The sequence below is a fragment of the Odocoileus virginianus genome, chromosome 12, assembly GCF_023699985.2.
Source record: "Odocoileus virginianus isolate 20LAN1187 ecotype Illinois chromosome 12, Ovbor_1.2, whole genome shotgun sequence".
Classification (NCBI taxonomy): Eukaryota; Metazoa; Chordata; class Mammalia; order Artiodactyla; family Cervidae; genus Odocoileus; species Odocoileus virginianus.
Genome location: NC_069685.1, coordinates 54351901 through 54374254, shown reverse-complemented (window position 1 = coordinate 54374254; position 22354 = coordinate 54351901). Strand labels below are relative to the sequence as shown.

Below are 22354 nucleotides of genomic sequence, written 5' to 3'. Positions count from 1 at the left end.
GCAGATGGCGGCCTTCTTAAAGCCCTCTTTAAGGGCTTTCTCTCCCTCTTCTCATAAGGACATAGTCCTAGTAGATTAGAAACCACCCTCACAGCCTCATTTTAACTTAATCACCTCTTCAGAGGCGATTATCTGAACAGGTTACACTGTAATGCACTGAAGGCTGGGAATTCAGTATATGGATTTGGGTAGGGGGAGACAGTTCAGACCATTATAAGGACTCTGATCAGGGAAAAAAAGGAAGTTACCAGAGCTGTGCTGAAAAGCTAAAATCAACTTTCAGTGCATTCTTCAAACACTCTTCCTGGTAGGACCAGCAGCAAGAAGGTGAAACATTTTGCTTCAATCAAGGATGATCCAAATCCTAGGCCAAATAGCAAGCTTTAAAGCAAACAACCCCTCCTCCTTCTCAGCACTCAGCCCACAGTGGCACTTCCATCTCAGGGGCTAAAAGTCAAGGTCCTGGAGCAAAAAAAGATCCGGGTTCGACCACTATCCTGGTTTAAACCAGTAAGACGATGTTTCCCCAAGAAATTAATCTCTGAGTTCTGTAGAATGAGGATAAAAAGACCTACAACTTCATAAGCGTGGTTGTTGAGATTAAGTAAGAGGCCTTCAGCACCAGAAATGATTGGAAGACGGTCGCTACGATCACAACGTGCCTAGGCTGGGCCCATGTGCGCCTTCTGGGGCTCTGCAACTAGCATCTATAACCTGGAGAAAAATATAAACCGTGTCAGAGCCGGGCTCCTAAAATGAAGCTGAGAAAGAACACCTGCCTCAGGAGACACTGCCGTTGTGAACGTGATGGTGCAAATGCAGGATGGTACGTTGTCAGCAGTTCCCAGATGTTTTTTTGTCGGGGTAGGAACAGTCAAGAGACTATCCTACATTTCACCTCGGCAAATGGGAGAGGAGGAAGAAGGGGACAGTATGGGCCCTGAGTTAAGCCTGAGGTCTTCAATGGCACCAGCAGCAGATTTCCTTTTCTTTGCAAAAGGAGATGCCTGAGTCCCTGTGCACAAAGTCGATGGGGCTCTGGGAAAGAGTCCTGGATCGTCTTCACCACCAGATGGTCCTTCGTCTATAGGAACAGCTTCATTGTCCCAGTGAGAGGGAGCCCACATGGGCACACGTCTCACGATCTCCCAACAAGGACTACGCTGACAGAAAACCTAAGTAACTGGTGCCCCCAAGTGGCACAGAGAGCAACTGTTGGCATTTGTGCCCCCAACACCTCCTGCTCTCTCCTCTCCCCTTCCTCCCCTCTCTCCAGCTTCTCTTTCTCCTTTTTAACTTGACAGAGTGCCCATGAGCAACGTTTAACTCGGCAGTCATCCTTAAAGATCTGAAAAGACTGCGATGAAAAGACAGGGCTTTGAGATCATATTGGACTTGACTCCATAGTTCCTCCCTCCGTTAAATCAGGTCAATGAGCTTATTTGTGTCAAATAAATGAGCCTGGCTGACGGCTAAGCGGCTGCAAGACCATTTATCTCAGGCCTCCAAGCTGGCATGCAGCAGACTGCAGGCCGAGCTCTGGAAGGGCGTGGGTGTCAGGGCTTGCACTCTCAGAGCACGCCCTGGATTGCTGCCCAGGCAAAAGCTTCCTCAGAGAAACTGAGTCCAGCACGTGCGAGGGACGCCAGGCCTCCTGAGGCTCTGGAGGGGAGCACAGAGGATTCCAGCTCCAAATAGCAACCCACGGAGTGTCTGGAACATCTTTAGAAACTGACATCCCTCTTTCCCTCAAAAACCATCAGTGTGAGCCAAAAACTTGACAAAATTTGGCTGCCTTGAACTCAGATCATCCTTTCCCCAAACCAGGTATCCAGAAAGATGGTCCCCCTGTGTCCTTCCCAGTCATTTTATAATTTTATTTTTTTTATTTAATTGCTGCGCTAAGTGATTCACTGAAATGAACGACATAGTTGGGGAGATCTGGAGCGGGGCTCCCATCTTTTTTACCTTAGCTCTCTCGAGAAACTGGGGTTCTGCCGTGAAGGTTTCAACCTCCTCACGTTTCCTGCAGGTCAACTCTGGCTGAGGTAGGATGCCTGTAATTTATTTGCGAGGAACACAAAGACTCGTCTCCCCACTGTGTAAAAATCAGACAAAGAAAAGGGATGTAGAAAGGCAATGCCAAACTTGTGTGCAGTTCTAAAAGGGCTTTCAACCCTACCCTGACTTTATGTTAGAGGCACAGATGATACAATTAAAATGTACACTTTTCCCACTCTGTAAATTAATTAGCTATAATTTGAGTTAAGCCAACCCAACAGGAACGGTTTATTTTAAAATATTACACAGCAAGATTCTACCTTTATTTATGTACTGACACAAAATATACATTATATACAAAAAAAAGGCAAAACTTTACACCAAAACTTTAATTAGTGGTTATCTCTTGCCGGGGAGGGGGGGGGTGGTGGTGGTGCTGGGGATCTGATAATTTAATATCTTTGTAATTTCCCGTATTTTGAGATTTCTGCCTAGTAATCACAAAAGACATGAAAGGGAAACCTTTTACTGAGGCTGACTACTTACTTTTACTGACTACAGAAGCCCTAAATAGGAATTCCAAGATGCTCTGAGTATCTCAGGTTAAGCATGTCTAAATAATTTAGCACTGTGTTAAGGTACAGCTACAAAGCACATTCTGGGCCTCTCTGCCAAAAGGCAGCTGTTTTTATGATGGAAAACGCAGCAGCTGTCTTCACAGGTGCAGAGCAGCAATACATGATAAGTTGGTCCCAGCAGAGAATAATATGGTGTCTATTTAATATTTGAGGAGAAAGAGGCAGAAAATGGTGAGCCCCAGCTGAAATCTTCAAGAGAGAAGGGGAAGCCCCAGTCTGAAGAAAACAGGCTCCAGATGGCTGGTCTCCACTTATCCTCTGAGACTCAGGGCCAAGGACCAAGTTGCTGGGCTCTGGTCTTGTTTTATATGTGGCAGGATCTTTGGCACAAAAATCAGAATTTTGGATCTGCAAGACATCTTAGTAATCACCTGCCTCTGATAAATGACAAAACCAAAGCCAGAAAAGTTTAATTTACTTAAGGCCGCTAAACGTCTGTGCTCTCAATAAAATTAGGATGCTACTCACACACTTCTGCTGTTACACACATATCCTCCACGATGCTACATGCATACTCCTCCTCAGTACTAGTGACATGTGGCCACCATAGACTGAGATCTTGAATTTCACTGATAGCCAATACCACTTTTTCTCATTTAGCAAACATTTCTGACTTTGATAACCCAGATGCAAGCTGACCAGAGCTTGCCTACACTATGCTCCATAAAAATATGTAAGAATTTAAAAAGTCCAAAGACTGGAGGAACTACTGACCCTACCAAAAACTAGGAAAGTACCCATTTACAAATAAAATGCATTGCTTGCAGTGATACAGTTTTGCTTTTGGTTCCCTTGAAGCCACTGACCTTGCAGTCCTGGGAAACAATATAGGACCCGTTTAAACATCTGACTGACAGTTGGGCCCACTCTCTTTAAGTGGCTAGATGTTTTGTTTCTTTATAATATTAAAGGCTGTACTTCTATTTTTAAAAAGTCCACCACCGCAGCTCTACAGCAGAGGGGAATCGAACTGTACACATGAAGGTATGTGGCGAGGGGCTACCAGGACACGGAGTCAGCTGCACAAACACGATGACCCCCGCTGGTCCCCACTCAGGCCTGAGGGGGCCACCTGTTCCTCTTCCCACCTGTGAAAGCAGACCGGACGAAAAACATCACAACCACGTGACTGAGTGAAAACAGGGATCCCGGTACTGTCTTTACGCTGTGACAACAAACCCTGCATGAAGAGTCCACACAGGCAAGGGGCTTGGAAGGCAATGGACTGATGCCAGAGAGTCAGGGAAAGTGCTGTGCAGGAAAGAACTGCCACAATTCCACTTTTCCAAAAGCTTTTCCTTTTCATTATTACTATTCACTTATGTGGTACTTATTTATAGTAGAAGGACTAGTTTTCCAAATGGGATCTATAGTGACATTCCCCCCACCCCAAAACCCTCCTTGCAAAGGGCTGCTGCAGGAGAACAGGTAGCAGAGGGGGCTGTGAGTAAACTTGAGGTTATTCTGCCCACAGGAGGGTGTCTGTGCTTGGGCTGTGTCAGCACACAAGGGACGCTGATGCAGAGTAATAAGCCAGTTCCTGGAGGCAGCACTGGGCTGGTAGAGACCAGCGAGGAAGCCGAATGTCCTGTGGGATTTCAAGGTAATTTAATCAGCAGCACTTGGGCACAACAGAAGGCAAGGGCAAGGAAATAATCAAGTCAGCTCTCAGCTCCTGGTAGTTTTTTCTCTTTAACTGAAATGGAGGAAATGTGACCAAGAGTAGGGCCTCTCCACGTCGGCACCACTGATGCTTGGAGCCAGATCATTCTGTGTCAGAGGGGCAGTGGGGTGTTCAGCAGTATCCCTGGTCTCCAACCATCACACCTACTGACCACCTGGCAATCTAGACACTGCCAACTGTCCCCTGGGGGCAAAACTGCCCCTGTTTGCTGCCCTAGATCAAGTGGAAAGGTTAGTTTGTTAACAAACAAGCCACTTGCCTCTGAGAAATGCAGGGCTGACAAAGACAAGAAAAGGGGTTTAAGGCCTCCTTCAGTGAAAAACGCTCTGTAAGATAAAGACCAATGAGAGAAAAACCGGCCAAGGTCACAAGCAGCAGTTCACTACATCAGAATGATAAGATGACCAATCAAAATATGGGAAGAAATCAGATAAACATCAATTAGAACACTGAGCTCCATCGGCAAAGAGTTAAACAATACTATGGGGTTCTTGGGTATGCAGAAAGAGACACTGATCTCATACATTAGGTGGGAGCATAAATTGGTGAAAATCATTCTCAGATAAACATACAATCGTGCCCGTGAAAGCATATCATCAGTGCATTACTTGCAGTAGTCAAAAAAGAAAAAAGTAACAAGCTAAATGCCCTCAGCAGGGGATTAATAACATTATTGTATATCCATGAAACTGACACCATGTGATCACTAAAGATTATTAGATAGGCCTGTATGTCACACAGAAGAATGTTCATTGGAGGACTGCTTTCAAGAGGAAACAAGATTCTCGTATCTGCCTAGAAAGTCATGAGGGAAGAGAAAAAAAAAACACGGGCTGATCTCTAGATTGCATGATTTTAGGTAATTATTACTTTCATCTTGACATATTTCTAAATTATCTCCATTTAAAAAATTATCTTTAGCATGAGTTCTTCTAAAAATAGTAATGAAAACAATACCCAGAACTCTGTAGTTCCCTTCCTTCCACCCGAGGGGCCCACCCATTCCCAACCTTGCTGACCACCTACTGTGGGGCCCCTACTGGGTTGCAGATGTGGACTCTGTGCCACAACTGAGCCCTCACTCACTCCGACACCTCACAACAACTCCACGAGGAGCCATGGGTGTGGTCCTGTATCACAGAGCAGGGCCTGGGTCAAAAGAGGAAAGAAGACTGCCCAAGGCCCCGCCTTAGTAACAAGCAGGAGTTACTGACTGCAAGGCCACAGTCTCTCCAGTCAGTGAAGAGGAGATGAAAGAAGCAACGTTTCTGCCCGTTTACAATTTACCTGCAAATCCAATGTTGGGAACAGTTTGCTCGGAATCTTGCACACACCTCCCACAGCACCTGTGCAGCCTCACCAACCGAGGCGCTCCCTGGACAGCCTCCGAGACAGCTCAGGGAGCAGGCTGAAAGCTGCAAACCCTGTTCGAAAATCCTATCCCCCGCTTTTACAAGAGCTGCAGAGTTGGCCCTTCAATACCAGCTCCAACGCTGCCAGGTCCAGGGCCACCCTGAGTCCCAGGCTGCGTCGAGGCAGGTGGCTCTTTCTGCACAGCACCCCTCTCACGGAACGTTTCTTTCCCTATCAGGATATATCTTTACAGCTCCACCAACAAGCATGGCAGTTAAGATTCAGAATTGGGGGAAGTGCTTTAAATTAGCCAATTACCTTTCACCCCAAACATTTGGAATTTAATACATTTTCTTCTAAAGGAATTCTCATTTCATCTTTGATCTTTTCCTAAAATCCAATGTGTATCACACACTTTGCTGAGCTCTGGGCATATAAAACTAAGACAAGATTCCTAATTATGGAAATTTTCAATCAAAGGAACCAGAGACAAACCAGAGACGGGAGTAGAGAGGGGTACAGGCTGGAAGCCTAGGGAGGCCCATGATGTTCCAGGTTTTTGGGAGGCTTAGCTACAGTTTGCAGTACCGTGAGTTTCCAAAAACAGTTAACACACCTCTTCACTAACTACAGTACAGAGAAACATATTCCAGGACTGAATGAAAACGACCTTTGATTATCGACCCAATTTGGCTACTTAGGCCACCTCTCCCCTCTTCCAGTCTGGACAACCCAAATCTATATGCTCTCGGGGGAGTGTTTACAAATGAGTCAGCACTGGAGCAGGTGAGGGGCACTGGGAAGGACGGTGGACCCCGGAGCAGCAGATGAAGGTCGTGTTCTGGTTCTGTCGTGGGGACCCAGGGAAGTCACTTCACTCTATTACCTCATGTACAAGGTGGGAACAAGCGAGCTTAATTTTCTACCTAAGTTACAAAGACTGTGAAAGCAGTGAAAATGCAAAACAATGTACACCAATGTTCAAATACAGAGTAAAAGGCATGGCTGATCTTTGACATAAACTGTTTCCACAGTAAATCTACTGTGAGTTATTGCTCAAGGGTTCAAATAAGCTCAAAGGAGAGGCTGATCAGTGACAACCACCAGGAGACAGGCTGAGTTACCAAAAGCAGTGAGATGATGAAACAGGCAGATGTACTCACGCTTTCACAGAACACACACAGAAGCCAAAGAGCCCAATGCACACTAAATAAATTTCTTGGGATCTAACATCTAAAAACATTTGCCAGACAGTTTACCCTCTAAGAAAGTGGACTTAGGGGGACAACTAGCTTGGGAGGATAAGGGTGAGAAATAATGTGCAAGAGTTAAGGGAAATTCCAACATGCAGACTTCAGAGATACAGAGGAAGGCAAAGCTCCACTGAAATAAAAATGCTGAAAGCGGGCTGTAAAACCTGTGCTCTGCTCCAAGGGCAGCAGCTGAACAACCGACAAAGAACGAGGGAGACCTTGACGGATCCAGAGGTTAGTGAAGGGCTCTGGAAAAGAACTGTGTGTGATAGCGTGACTTCAGAGAGCAAAGAGCTGTGTTATGCGACAGGCACGATGTCTTGATCTAAGCTCCAAATGCTGCTGGCATTGACCAGAGGGTTATTGTTGTACCAGAAGCACAGGAGGCCCTGAGCAAGCAGACCAGCGCCTGTGAGTCCTGCATCCACTGACGGTAGATGTCTCCTATAGCACCTTGACCGAAACTTGAGTTTTGTTGTTCTTCTCTGTAAATCAGAGAAAAACCAAATGTCTGTACCTGTTACATCTCCCGAAGCTGAAAGCAATGAAGGACGGCCACTTACAGTCAGTTGCGAGATGTATCTTCACTTGGGAATCACCTTAACACAGGGTTCCCATGTCAGGAGAGGAGGAGGCCGCCCCGCAGGTGACTTTCTTGAGACTCCTGATGTTCCAGGGCTGAGAAGACCAGTCATTTCAACCAGGGTGTAGGAAACAATTACAAAACCCTCCAGGATGACAAGGCAGAATTTCTGGTTACAACAATGCATGCACATCAGTAAACAAGCATATCCAAATAGACTAGGAAAAAACCTGAGAGCACACAGTGCCAGATGCCAGAAAGTTGGCACAGGAAGAGAAGGGAAGAGCATCTGAGTTTCTAGACAATTTTAGACGTCAGGGCGCACTCCTGAAGATGCTGTCAAAACAAAACCAAAAATAAACCACCTTGAGAGAACATGCATGTTTTAAGATGCCAAAGTTTTAGTGGGTGAAGGGACGATTTCACTCATGAAACTCAAGAACACAAGAAAACAACAACAAGAACAACAATCTCCTTGAATATATTCAACTATCAAGGCAAACATTTTCCTACAGGAAACAGAATTTTCCCACCACTCCAAAGAAGTCCAATAAATAACTTTACAGTGAAGGGCCCAGGGAGAACACACAAGGGGGCCCACAGGTTCCCAAGCAGCCGCAGGGCTGAGGCGCCCAGACCGCCGACGCCTCCACCAGGTCACCTGCCGTTACTCTTTCTCGAATGCGACCCGCTGGCGTTTCCAACTGCTTTACGGAGCAAGTCCATCTGGTCAGCCCGGGGGCGAGTGAGGCCACAGAGCACAACACAAGAAGTGGTCATGATCAAGTCTTCTCTCGAAGACCAGAGAAAAGCTTCAGGCTGCAGGCTCTTCAGCAGCACGTCCTCCCAGAGGTCACGCGGGGAAGAGCTCGGGGGGGCTCTCTCCGTAGCAGTACTTTGCTATGGGGTCCCTATAGGTGTTCTCGTGCTGCACGCTCTGTCGGCAAAACGAAGAGAAGAGCGCTGTGAGAGAGTGGGACGGTGGCCAGCACACGCTCCCCGCAGGAGCCCAGGTGAGCCCAGCTCCAAGGCGTCACCAGGGCACCCTCTGCAAGCAAGGCGGATGCTCAGCACGGAACGCCAACGAAGGGCATGAGAAGGACAGAGTGTCACAGGACCATTTCTTTTACACACACTAGTGAGTTTTTTAAAACCCAGCTGTGACTGGGACAACTTGAGACAATAAACTTTCCTCAGATTATTTTAAGTCAGATTAAGATCCAACAGGTGTTTTGCACTTGACCCTGTGCTTCAAAATAATTCAGTCCCCGGCACTGCATCCTGCAGAGATGAAGGAGATGCACTTCCAACTGCTTCCATCAAGGTTTGTGTACCTAAGGGCTGACACATGAGCAAAACACCACGGTACCACACAAATGACCACACAAATGCTTGACCACATCTGGCCAAGCAAATGAAGTGTGACTACAGATAATCAGCCTCGATGCCTAATTTTTCAGCAATTTGTCTTCATACAAGCAACTTGAATTTTTGGCTAGTCGAGAATTCATTAATTAGTCTAAGACCAAGCCTAAACATCTAAATTGTTAAGTATTAACCCAATTTATAGTCATGCAGCCAAATCTGTTTCTTGGGACACTGTCATAAAGGCAACTTGGCAGCTGGGAATTTTCTCTTTACAATGAAAAAGCAAAGTCAGAAAGTTCAGCATCTTCACTCAAGTTTGGAATTAACTCCTGAGTTTTATCAGTTAAGGAAAGAAAACACCCGGCCTTTTTTCTATTTTCCATTTCTCAGAATGAGAGTATGAATCAAAGTCATGGGTTCAAACTTCCTCCACATTTTCTTTAGTCTAGTCAAATAGAAAGCTCTTTCAGCAAAACAAGGCCATTAGGAATTTCTTCATGTTTCAAATACTCATTATAATTCCTGAAACATTTACCCAACAATGCTAGATGCTGTAAGAGCAAACCAGAGACATACAGAGTAGCATAAAACCCAGAAGAGGACTACAGAAATCTGGCAGAGGTTTTAAGAGCTTCAGAGAATGGCAAATGAGTCATGTATCTCAGACAGAGCCAGGTCAATCTCGGAGACACCATGAAGGAAAGCCAGAGGAAGTGTGCTTGTATAATGAACAGATCTGGTGATTCTACAGAGAGAGCTCCAACCACCACCCGATCACAAAGGCTGAGAGCAGAGGACGGGGAGTCAAAAGGCAAAAAGGTTCAGACACTCTCAGCAGCCGGTGCCATGCTGAATGCCCACAGAGCAAAGCATTTAATGACAACATGCTAGAAAGTACTGAAAGCTTAACAACCTACAGATTTATCTGTGTATTTTTCAACACCCACCTGCCCCATGCCCTTGAATCCTAAAATAAATCACATTTTTGTCCCAGAATAACTTCCCACTCTAAATGAGTGGTGGCTGGAAAGCCTTAGTCAAATTTCAAAGGCAGAGGAGAGAGCTTCTCTCAGGAATTTGACTAGTAGGACTTAAAATGCAAACAAGCTAATCAGACAAGGAAAATGCAAGTTAGTTAGACCTTGATTTGAATAAATATAAATATTTTACATCCCTAAATCATGTAAATCTCATGTTGACATTCTAAATACCGTCGGCCCTCCGTATCCACAGGGCCTGCATACATGGGTTCAATCAACCGGAGATCAAAAGTATTTCAAAAAAACTCCACAAAGTTCCAAAAAGCAAAACATGGCCTTTACGCTGTGTTAGTTATTATAAGTAATCTAGAAACACTTTTTTTTTTTCTTTTCCTAGAAACACTTTAAAGCATACGGGAGGATGGAGGGAGGTAATATGCAAACATTATGTCATCTTATATGAGCATTTAGGAATTTGGGGTCCTGGAACCAAATATCCTCAGATACCAAGGGATGACTGTACAATCAATCCCCCAAAGTTCCATTTAAATCTCTTCACCATTATCACCCCACCAAAGGGCCCCCAGAGCGGATTTTCAAGTTTTCTTCCAGACTCTGATTCCCACCAGCCCACCCCACCACCAGAGGCATCATGGCTTCTGACCTGGGATGAGGTCCTGCATTTAGCCAAACACAATTCAAAGTGATCTTCGACTGCCATGAAGAGGTTCTGGAATGCCACAGCTGCCCGGTTGAGGAAGTGCTCCAGGAGGAGTTGCTGTGGAAACAAAAGTTAGTACCTATAATAAATTCCAAACTCAGCAGCACAAGGTAACCTTGGAAACTTCTCCTAAACTAAGAGACTGCTGATGCAGGGAGGGGAGGGAGAGAAAGAGGGGCTTACATGAGCAGGAGGCTGATGTCCTATTCTTTAGACATCTGACTGAGACTACAACAGCCCACTCTACCAAAGCACAGCTGGAGGAAAGAGAACTACCTCCTTCCCCTGCAGACAAAGGCTACCTCATAGCAGCCATTTCTGACATCCAGACAGGGTTCTCTTCTATTTTCAAAGAATCCCACAGAAAGATTCTAATGCTCAATGTGAAATGCAAGCAGAAAAATTAAAGGAGATGCAGCACAATGAGCAAATTTCCATACCTTGCTGGGCTGCAGGCAGCAGGAGACACAGTACTCGTAGGCGCTACAGCAGCCATTGGGCAGGCAGCCGTCACAGCAGTGCTGCTTCGTGCCAGGGACGTTGACGTTACAGCAGCCATTCACCAGCAAATCTCTCCTCTCACAGACGTAACCTGCAAGTCAGAGACGAAACCTGAGTATAAACCTAGCAGTCCCCTGCCTGTCCACCGGGGGCGATCACGAGGCAGCAGTGAAAGGCCTGCTCCCCAAGAACACAGACCCTGGAGTCTGGAGTCAGGGGCATCCTAAAGACCATCGAGTTTGGAGTCAGACAGTGTCTAATCAGAGCTTGCTACCTGCATGCAACAGTTTATAGGAAACACAGACTCCTATTTTATAAGTAGGCTACATACATCCTAATCTACCTAAATGACCTTTTAGTCTGCGGTCACATATTTGATTTAATCATCTCATGGCCTTTGTTTCCCTGTTCTAACCTATGCAAACCAATTTTTCATCTACCCCTGGAGAAATTTTTTTCAAACTAAATTTGTTTGGAGTTTTTTTTCAAACAAAAATCTGAAGAGAGGAAAAAAACAAGGCGTTCATTCCTGAAAATGAGATCCTCCTAGATAAAAAAAACAAAACAAAAAAAACTTCACACACACTTTTTATAAATACCTTTCATATACTTGCCATTTCACATCTAACCTTTAGAAACTCATTTAGGCTGTTTTTAAGTATACAGAGCAGGGATTCAATTAGCCCTCAGCATTAGGGAATGCCAGTACTCTAAGACCCAAGGAAGAAAAATCCTAATTTCCTCCACTCATCATCTAAATATACCCCCTCCAACTTAGTTCATGTATTCATATTCAACTTTAAGAAAAGAATCTCCTCACAAAAGCTAACTTATTTTTCATGCTGCTAAAGAGACAATTCTCTACATCCTTCTGGGAGTGGGACAGAAAAATGTAAGAGTAAGTCCATGAGGGACACCACCTGACCCATAGGCAAACTCCCAGGTGCAGGCCCAGACCCACAGGTGCACACAGGTGCAGAGCAGCTGTTCCTCACATCCTTCCATTCCAAATGCCCCAGCTTCATAATCCTCAGAGAATGAGACCTCATGAAGCAAGAGGTTGTTTTCAGAAACCATTCTGGAAAACAAAGTCTGTGCAAAAGCAGGAGGCACCAGTAAAATAACAATGGAAGAGGCGAGAAGGGCCCTCACTTCATACTAGGGAAACTGAGGCCTGTGAGAAGCAGATCCCACTTATCTGGGTGCTGGTGCTTCTTGTCGCTGCTGTGGTAGTTTTAACTATGCAGTTTTGTCTTCTAAAATAAGAGAGGATGATCCTAATGCCACAATAAATGTTTCTGGGATTCTTCCTAACTATTCTTACTCATCATCTTCAGAGGAATTACAAATTAAAAATCCAAATAAGTCAGCATGTTCCTTAAATTTCTGCCCCCAATGATAAATACAGAGCATCTTATCATGTAATCTGTCAGAAAAATGTAAAACATTACCCTCGTTGAAATGATCTTTCTGCCCTTTTCTCTTTTCCATGTTATAAGTGTTGGCATCTCGGGTCTTCTATTTTTCCCCAGTACAATCTGTCAATATTTAGCTTTTAAACCAGATCGTTCTAACTTCTGGTGAAAGAAAGCCCATCAAGATTTTTCCTTTTGCACTTGGAGAAATGCACTCTTGCAGACATTATTTCCAACAAGGAGTCCTGTGAGATCACAATCTCAGAGTGTGCTGCTCCTGACTGAGAAACCAACTTATAACCTTTGCAAAGTTTCTAACTCTATTGGTTATCTTACTGAGTAAGGTATAACTCTGGCAACACTCATGTTGGTGGCATCTGCTCACTAAAATGCAAAAATTTCCTGCAAGTTTTATTACACTGTTTATCTCCTCTCATGTATTCATGGAGGTAATATAAAACATGGTTCTCGGATTTTTATTGATTAGTTCTTGGCACTTTTTACTTAAGAAATCTGAGTGTCTTTGTCTCATTTGAATTAATCAGAGGGAAATCATTCTTTTGCCAGCTATGACCAAAGGAAAAGACAAACTGTCATTCATAACCTTATATTAAATAATAAAGTCAAGGAATAAGATTTCAAGCTTTCTCACCGGGTATCATACAAACTAAAGTCTATAAGAAAAAAGCACTGAATTCCAGCTTCAGTCCTGGTCTTAGTCCTAGGTCTACCCCTGCCTGACTAGCTGGGTCATACTGTAGAAGTAACTTCCCTTAACTGAACTTTACTCCATTAAAACAAAACAAATGTTATTTGCAACTTAATCCGTTTTTTCAATGTACTCTTAAAAACAGAGCTCAGCACTGCTTAGTTTTCCTGATTCTTTCCTTTAATCCCAAATAACCTCCTATGCTCTGACACTTTGAGATCTTTTAGGAAAAGATTTTTTTTCCTTATTTTACTGAGGTTGCAAACTTTAAACACACACACACACACACACATATGCACTGTAGTCTCATTTTAAAGACAGTACCTGTCTTCATTTTGTTGAGCTTCATCATGTATCAATGAAGACTCTAGTTCAGGGTTACTGTTATCAATCTCAGTATTGTTAGGTTCATAATTCATTTGTTCTGAGACTCTCTGACAGCAAAATTTACTCTTGAAAAACAAACCAGATTATTTGCAAACCACCAGCTGAAAAAGGAAAAAAACCCACAAAACAACTGAGGAATTCTGACCACTGTTTGGATAGTCGACATTAAGGAAAAGTGGCACCACTCTACAGGAGAGGAAGGGAGCCAGCCTTACCCAGTTCATCTGTGATGAGGTGTTTCCCCTGAATGGAGTTCCGGCACTGGTTGCTGGGCCGACTACTATTGCCCAAATTAAACTGTACTTTCCACGGGATGGGTTGATCGTGGTCTTGGACCTGGAGGAGATTCCGATCTCTCACTGCCCTCTCCTCCTACAAAGAAACCATAAATGAGAAGGTTAAACTATCGTTTCTTGCATATTCACCAATTTTTCATATAAACTACAGTAACAGGACAAAAACAATATAAAAAAGCTTGCACAACAGAAAACTTCACTTGGTGTAAGAAAAGTTTGGGCCAAAGTCATTTTAAAAAAATGCAAAATAAACCTGAAGGAAGAAGTAATAAATTAGAGCTATGCTTCAAAACTTACATAAATGCCCCTGGATTAAGTACACATTATAAATGTGTACAAAAGCATTAATTTCTTCGAAAAATTTGAAGGGAAAGAGTTTTGAACTTTCTGATGGCAAATAATTTAAAACATTTTTTATGTCAAAGTAAACATTTACATTGTGGAGTAGAATGTAAAATCTGAATACATTTTTAAAATAAAAGAGGAAACTTCAAAGAAACTTTCCAACTTTTCATTTCAGACAAACTGGAACACATCACTGGTAACAAGGTTACTTTAATTTGCAGTGAGGAGTACAGTGGTAAACTAATGGGAACACTGAATTAAAAGCTTGATTTTAGGTGCAAGAAGCATGGAAACTTGCAAATTTTTTCTATGAAAAAATACTGAGTATATGACCCTTGGGGCTTCCCAGGTGGCACCAGGGGTCAACAACCTGCCTGCCAATGCAGCAGACATAAGATTTGATCCCTGGGTCAGGAAGATCCCCTGGAGGAGTGCACGGCAACCCACTCCAGTGGTCTTGCCTGGAGAATCCCATGAACAGAGGAACCTGGTGGGTTGTAAAGAGTCGAACACGACTGAAGCAACTTAGCAAGCAAGCAATGTGACCCTTAGAATATATCTTTCTTCACAAAGGACACCCACGTCAGACAGCCTTTACCTAGACATGCAAAGTGAGGAGCTTCTCTAGAGGCAAGAGTTTAGACCTTTTCTCCTAGCCCCCGCGTCAGTTAGACTTTCCAAATTGCCTTGTTATACTCTTAAGACAAACTAAGTAAGGTGCCCGAGTGCCAAAACACAAACCATGCCATCTTCTGATTCAGGAGACAGCCATCTTCTGAATTACTCAACCTATCTATTGTTGGAAAACAAAACAATGATAAGACTCCCTCTGAGAGAGGTTGTGTATATCAGTGTGTGTATATGGGTCCCTGGTGGCTGAGTGGTGAAGAATCTGCCTGCAACACAGGGTTCAATCCCCGAGTTCAATTCCTGAAGATTCCCTGGAGAAGGGAACGGCAACCCACTCCAGTATTCTTGCCAGGGAAGCCCCATGGACAGAGGATAATTTAACCATTCTACCATTTTAATAGAGCTCTGTGGCTTTTGCCATTAAAGAATGACCTGTCATGTGTCATTGAGCAAAAGGGACTAACCTTGAAAGTTGATGACAGAGGTTATACTTTAAGACAACAGAAAAGAGTTATTTTCTGGGAAGAGTTATTTAACATTTACAACATGCATATCCACATATACTTTGGCACAGCAAACACATTTTTGAAATCTAGCCTCTAGAAAGTACCAATGTGTAAGGGTGTACTAGGATGCCCACTATAGGACTGTTTATGTGATAGAAAAAAAAAAAAAAAACAGGAACCCCAACCACAAAGAAATGATTGAATAAACATGGATAGCTATGGCTATTATAAAAAAAAAAAACAGACATGACTGATGTGTATTTACCTACAGCAGGAGTCCTTAAACATGACTAGAATGTTAGATTATATAAGACACTTAAATTCTGATTCCTGAGTCCAACTCCAGACTAAGTAAAAAGCTCTGTGGGTGGGACCTGGGAATCATTATTTTTTCAAAGCACTCAGATGATATTAATAAACAGGGCTGCAGATCACTGGTGGATGTCCTTAGTATATTAAGCTAAAAAACAAGTTACAAAATAATGTGCATATTACCATATGTTGTATTACAATAATAACTGTATTAATGTATACATACAGGTTTGTAAGAGCTGAGATAAAGGCATGGAAAGATACACTACAGACCATTAACATGGAAAGGATGGGTGATTATTACCATCTTTCATCTTTGGAAAAGTTTCATTTTGAATTTAAAATAAAATGATAAAAGTTATTAAAAACATGATTATCATTAACAAGAGGAGACACTAGTGAGGAATATACAGGAACTCTACCCTTGAAACGTCTCTGTAAACCCATAATTATTCCAAATTAAGTTTATTATTTTAAAAAACCATGATCACCAATCTGAAAAACATAAATATCCCACAATCCCATTACTTAAATAAAACTGTAGCTATTTCTGCATATTAACTTCTAGCCTTTGACCCCAGCATTTACACTACAAATTAGGATGCTTCACATTCAGCTCCTCTTGACACTAATTGGATGGTAAATGATTCAAGTACCTACATTATCTTGATAATCATTTTCAAGGCTATATAATAATCCATCATGTTGATGTGCTGTAATTTAGTAAACACATCCTCTACAGATCAATGTTTCAGCCTGCCCCAGGTTTCTGTTATCATAAACAGCACTGCAATAAAAATGGAGACCTTTCGCTTATTCTCCTGCATCATTTGTGGTAGGAATTATTATTAGAAGTAGAGCCAATGCTATAATTCAGTTCAGTCACTCAGTAGTGTCTGACTCTTTGTGATCCCATGGACACCAGGCTTCCAGTTCATCACCAACTCCTGGAACCTACTCAACCTCACGTCCACTGTGTCGGTGATGCCATCCAACCATCTCATCCTCTGTCACCCCCTTCTTCTCTTGCCTTCAATCGTTCCCACCATCAGGGTCTTTTCCAATAAGTCAGCTCTTCACACAGTGCTAGGTAATTTTCCAAAAGTTATATATGCCACTTATGACATTACCAGCATTTAAATAACACTGTGCCACACCAGTACTGAATTTTGTTCCTTAATTTACTAAAGGTAAAAGAGTCCTACCAGGTGGCTTTAATTTCTATTCTGCCCCCTCTCTTTTGGGATTCCCTGGTAGCCGAGCTGGTATAGAATCCACCCGCAATGCAGGAGACCCCGGTTCAATTCCTGGGTTGGGAAGATCCCCTGGAGAAGGGAACAGCTACCCACTCCAGTATGCCGGCCTGGAGAATTCCATGGACTGTATAGTACATGGAGTCACAAAGAGTCGGATATGACTGAGCGACTTTCATTTTCCCCTCTCTTTTGTTTCTTTTGAACTAGCATCAGCATGAACAAGATGGGTTATACAAAAACATCAGTATTACTTGGTTGGGGGAAGAATGGGAGTTAAATGCAGAAGCCTTGGGAATATGGACAAATCACTTAGGTGCACACTGCTTAACCACCTGTAAATTCATGCTCCTCTGCTCTGTTGAGGCTGTATCAGTTAAAGAGATAACCAAGCTATGTGCAAGCTAAACTGCACTTCAAACGCTACCCTAGATAAATTAATAGCCATAAAGACTTAAGAGGCTGGTCAAAGTACAGTAAACTGGATTTACAGTATAGCAAGGTTGAAAGTGCTCTTCAAATTACTCTCAAACTTTGAAAGAAAACAAGCGTTCTTGGACAAGGGCATTCCAGAAGGACCTCTTCCACATTACTATGATCCTGGTAAACAGGAAGGCAATGCTCCCAGCACTTGAGATTGTTTTCAAACCTGAATATTCACGACCTTGCCAAAAGGACTGGGTCAGAGTTGTACAACCAGAAAAGACTGTACAAGACAGTGTGTAAGACATAATGACAAATGTAATGAATTAGCACATGGTTGTTTTTCCAAAGATCCACTTTTACAAAGATGTGGTGAAGGGGCACTGAAGGGATTCCTTCACTGAACAGGCAGCATTAAACCTTTCCCCAACTGGTCCACCTACCCTAACAGGCTGTCTCAATTTTAAACATCCTCTCCCAATACGTTTGTATTTTCTCATTTCAGATCCATCCAAAGCCACCAAGTTCTTACAATGTGTTAAGGATACAGAAACAAAGGTAGCTGGGTTCTCTATTTTCAAAGCGCCTCCCGAATTTTCATAAACTACAAGCAAATATAGAAATGTTTTATTACTAACGTATATTACTTAATCTCTGATTCAAAAGGGGCTGTATTGATAACTGGGGCTTCCCAGGTGGCGCAGAGGTAAAGAATACACCTTCCAATGCAGGAGACACAAAAGACATGAGTTTTGACCCCTGGGTTGGGAAGGTCCCCTGGAGTAGGAAATGGCAACCTGCTCCAATATTCTTGCCTGGAAAATTCCATGGACAAAGGAGCCTGGAGGGCTACAGTCCATGGGGTAGCAAAGAGTCAGACACAACTGAGTGACAGAGCACATGAGCACACGTATTAATAACTGTCCTATTTTTCAGGAGTTAGCCTAAGGGTTAAATGAGATACGTGTCTCATGTAAGCAGTAAGGCACCTAAGCATAAGGCATTGTCATTAAAAGACTCACTTATGATTCTCAAAAGTAAAAGAAAAAAAAAAAGGGAGATAAAGGCCAGAGGGAATCCCAAATGTCCAATATTTGGGGAATGACTAATAAATATAACCTGATCATGGAAAATTTTAGTTATAAAAACTTGATACTTAGAGCTTTTAAAGGTGGGAAAAATGCATACATGTTAAATGAAAAAAGAGTATGCCCCAATTATACGTTTAAAATATGAAAACGAAGAAAGAAAATACGCCCAAATATCATCAGTGAATCCCTCTGTTTTCTGAGATTAAAGATAACTGTTTTCCTTGTCTAACCTGTGCAGCACTTTACAAACTCTGAAAGGTATATGTACTTTGGTGATCAGTGAAAAACAGAACAAAAACACAGATGAACAACTCTCTGAGTTATTACACTTTAGACAGTGTCTAACTTGAAACCAATTTACATACTTTATTACTTTAAAGATTATGATGTTCATGTATTCTCAAGTAGTTATACAAACAGCCCTGATACTTTCAGAACTGCACTACCTGAACAACTATGAGAACAGATATTTACATGAGAGGACCTCTAAGGACCCTTCTGACTCCAAGACTGGGATTTCTTTAATCTCAGCTCAAATGCCCCAAAGAGTTAGGCCCACCTTACTGCTCTATCATAGTACCTTGTTTTGTTTTCTTTATATTACAAATTGTTATGTGAAATAATCCTGCTCATTTGCCATTTCTACCCCTCACCCCCTACAGAATACAGGCTCTTGGAGAGTCAGACTACATCTGCTTTGCCCCCCGCTGTATCACCATTATCTAGCAGACACTGCCTAGTGCAGCTGGTTTTCACTAAAACATGTTAAATCAGTGTGCCCAAGTCACCTGGCACCCAGCCCTCTCCCCCAATGGCATCCCCACCAAGGTCACTCATTTCTCTTGTGTTCCCATACCTACAATTTCAACTATCCCCCAAAGCATTAATTAAGAAGAAAACCAAAGAAAAGAGGAATTCAAAGCTGTAGAGAATAATCAACTATTCTCTAGGCAAAAAGTGACTGCATCTGCTCCAAGAGTTCAGTCTCACTGAAGCAGAGCTAAGGATCATATGAAGCTTTGGAGTTTTCCAGTCTCCTCTCAATTAATTCTAACCACTCCCACTCCGCCTTCCTGTCCAGTAGATAGCACAGCTCTGTTACAGATGGAGCCTGAGGGTAGGCAAAACGGAGCCCACTCGCCTCAAGCCACTGATCTCAGGAGTGCCGAAGACCAAAACAGCAGCAGAAAACAGAACCAGCAAGCAAACTCACAGGTGTGTAAGAGCATCAGTCAGATTGGGATGATGTTCATCTCACAGAAGTCCACGGACCCTTTATACTCTTAAAAATTATTCAGGACTTCAATATGTGGGTCACTGAGGGTTATGGCTATTGATAGTTATCATATTAGAAATTAAAATATAACTTCTTAAAACATTTTAAATAAGCTATTTGTTTAAAAATAACAATAATGAGCCCATTACGTATCAACAGTTTTTCACATGCGTGTGGGAAAAGAACATTTTTCAAAACAAAAATATGCATTTGGTGAGATGAGAAAATGTTTTTACATTTCTGCAAATGTTTTTAATGCCTGGCTCAATGGAAAACAGCTGGATTCTCACAACTCCCTCTGCATCCAATCTATTGCAATACACTGTTCGGGTTAAAGCTTATGAAGAAAATCTATCTCATACAGATGTGTAGTTGGAAATAGACTATTTTAGTGGTTTTTCCAAATAATTATGGATAACCTTTGTTAGTACATCAAAAACTTGACAAGTATAGTTTATTGAAAGTTCACTGCAAATGGTATGGCCAGTTTGGAAAACAGCCTGGCAGTTCCTCAAAAAGTTAAACAGAGTTACCAAGAGACCCATTAATTCCACTCCTAGGACCATATCCAAGAGAACTGAAAACCTATTTCCAAACAAAACCTTGTATACCAGTGTTCATGGCAAATAGTCAAAAAGTAGAAACAAGTCAGTATTCCTGCCCTGAGAATTCCATGGACAGAGGATCCTCGTGTGCTACAATTCATGGGGTTGCAAAGAGTCGCAACTAAGCAACTAACACTTTCACCACTTTCACTTTTTTCAGAAACAAAGCAAGTCTCCATCAAACAAAATGTGGTAGATGTCTACAACAGAGTATTATTCAGATATAAACTACTAATACATGCTACAAGATGGATGAGCCTTGAAAACATAGGCCTTTAAGTGAAAGAAGCCAGACACAGAAGACACACAGTACGAATCCATTTATATGAAATGTTCAGAATAAGTGAATCCATGGAGACAGAAAGTTGACTAGTGGTTGCCAAGGGCTTAATGGGCAGAAAGAGAGAGATCATGGCTAATATGTTTTTTAGGCCATGGGGTAATTAGATCCAAAAAAATCTACAAAACGAAAACAGTTGTGAACAGTTTTAAGGACTCACGATCATTCCCCGCCCCCCCACCCAAACATACCCCTATGATTGTGGCCATGGATCAAAAGTTAAATTAAAAAAAAAAAAAACACTAGGTACACCAGAGTAAAAGGCAGTTGTAGTGAGAATTCCCTGGTAGTCCAGAGGTTAGGACTTTGCATTTTCACCCAAGGGCCTGGGTTCAATCCCTGGTCAGGAAACTAAGATCCCACAAGCCTCATGGTGTGCCCATCCACATCCACCCCTCAAAAAAGGAGATTGTAGGGAAAGTAACAGAGTAGACAGCATCTGAGTCAAGAAAGGAAAAATCAGCAGGAGTGTGCCGAACTGAGAAGAAAGGAAGCCACCCAATTATAAAGATTTGATTGTTCAACCAATATCTGAATAACCACGGTAGTGCCCGGCAGTATTCTAGAGACTGGGATTCTATGAGCAACACAAAGTCCCTGTTCTCCAAAAAATGATGCTCTAGAAGGGAGAGTGAGGAGACAGATAAACAAGTAAATGATCCAGAAATACTCAGTAAGCTATTTCTACCACACAAAAAAATAAAGTACGACTATGGACAAGAAACTGAAGTCTCTGAAACCGTGTCACCCGGTGTGGCCTGGGGCAGTAACAGTGAGCCTCACCTGAATTAACAACAGCAACAACAAGACTTACCATGCAGAGATCCTGGAACGTGAGCCTGGAGTTTTACCTAAATGCAACAGGAACCCAAAGAATTATATCTTTTTTTCTATTCAGATGATCACCCCCTCCTGCTGGTAGAGAATAGACTATAGGACAAGAAAGAAAGCAGAGACCTGTGGGTGGGCCCCCGCAGAGGCCCAGACAGAGACTAAGGCAGGCTGCCCTAGGGTGGCTGCGGTGACAATTGGGAGAGAAGAACAGATTCGGGATCTGCTGTGGAGGCAGAGGAAATGTCTCGCAGGCGAGGAGTGAGATAAAGTAAAGCAGAAAGTATCTGTGGCCGGACTACCTGAGGAGCAGTAACTAGTGAGCCTGGGAAGACTGGAGAGGAAGTGCGAGTGCTGGAGAATCAGGAGTTCGGTTTTGGACAAGAAAGAGGAGCTGACAATACATTCAAAAGGGACTCAAGCAGGCAACTGGACAGAACAACCTGGGGGTTTCTGAATCAGTCGAGGCTGGAGATGGAAATTAGGATAGCCAACAGCATACAGTTGGTATTGAAAACAACGGGGCTAGCAGTGAGCAACAGCAGGTGGGAGGGAGGCAGGGGGCTGAGTCCCTGCTCACCATGGCACCCGCAGGACAGACAGGGGACAGCATGTGACCACGAGAAGGTGTCTGTGAAGTTGTGAAAACACACGTCCAAGAAGCACTGAGTTCACAGCAATGTCACCCACACAACCTAGTCACCAGAGGGAGCTTACAACACAGGTGAAAGATGGGAAACAGTTCTCTTAACGTCCTTTTTTACAGCTCCCCCACCAACCTGCTAAAACTAGGGTGACCATCTCGTTTACTATTTTTTTTAACTCAGAAAATAACTGCTTTACAATACTGTGC

The 22354-nt window shown here is 42.9% G+C and overlaps 1 protein-coding gene across 3 annotated transcripts in view; it reads right to left on the bottom strand.

The window, feature by feature from the left end:
* Positions 1-22354, bottom strand: part of SPRING1 (SREBF pathway regulator in golgi 1) — a 101789-nt gene that overhangs the window by 78425 nt on the left and 1010 nt on the right. For 2 of the 3 annotated variants that reach the window (XM_020869925.2, XM_020869921.2), the window contains exons 2-5: positions 13809-13965; positions 11022-11173; positions 10525-10638; positions 7978-8449 (exon numbers count right to left, since the gene is read on the bottom strand). In XM_020869925.2, the coding sequence (XP_020725584.1) occupies positions 8366-8449; positions 10525-10638; positions 11022-11173; positions 13809-13965 (507 nt within the window). In that variant the 3' untranslated portion in view covers positions 7978-8365. Of the gene's footprint in view, positions 1-7977; positions 8450-10524; positions 10639-11021; positions 11174-13808; positions 13966-22354 lie in introns of those variants that run through there. The other variant, XM_070475320.1, reaches the window with a different exon arrangement.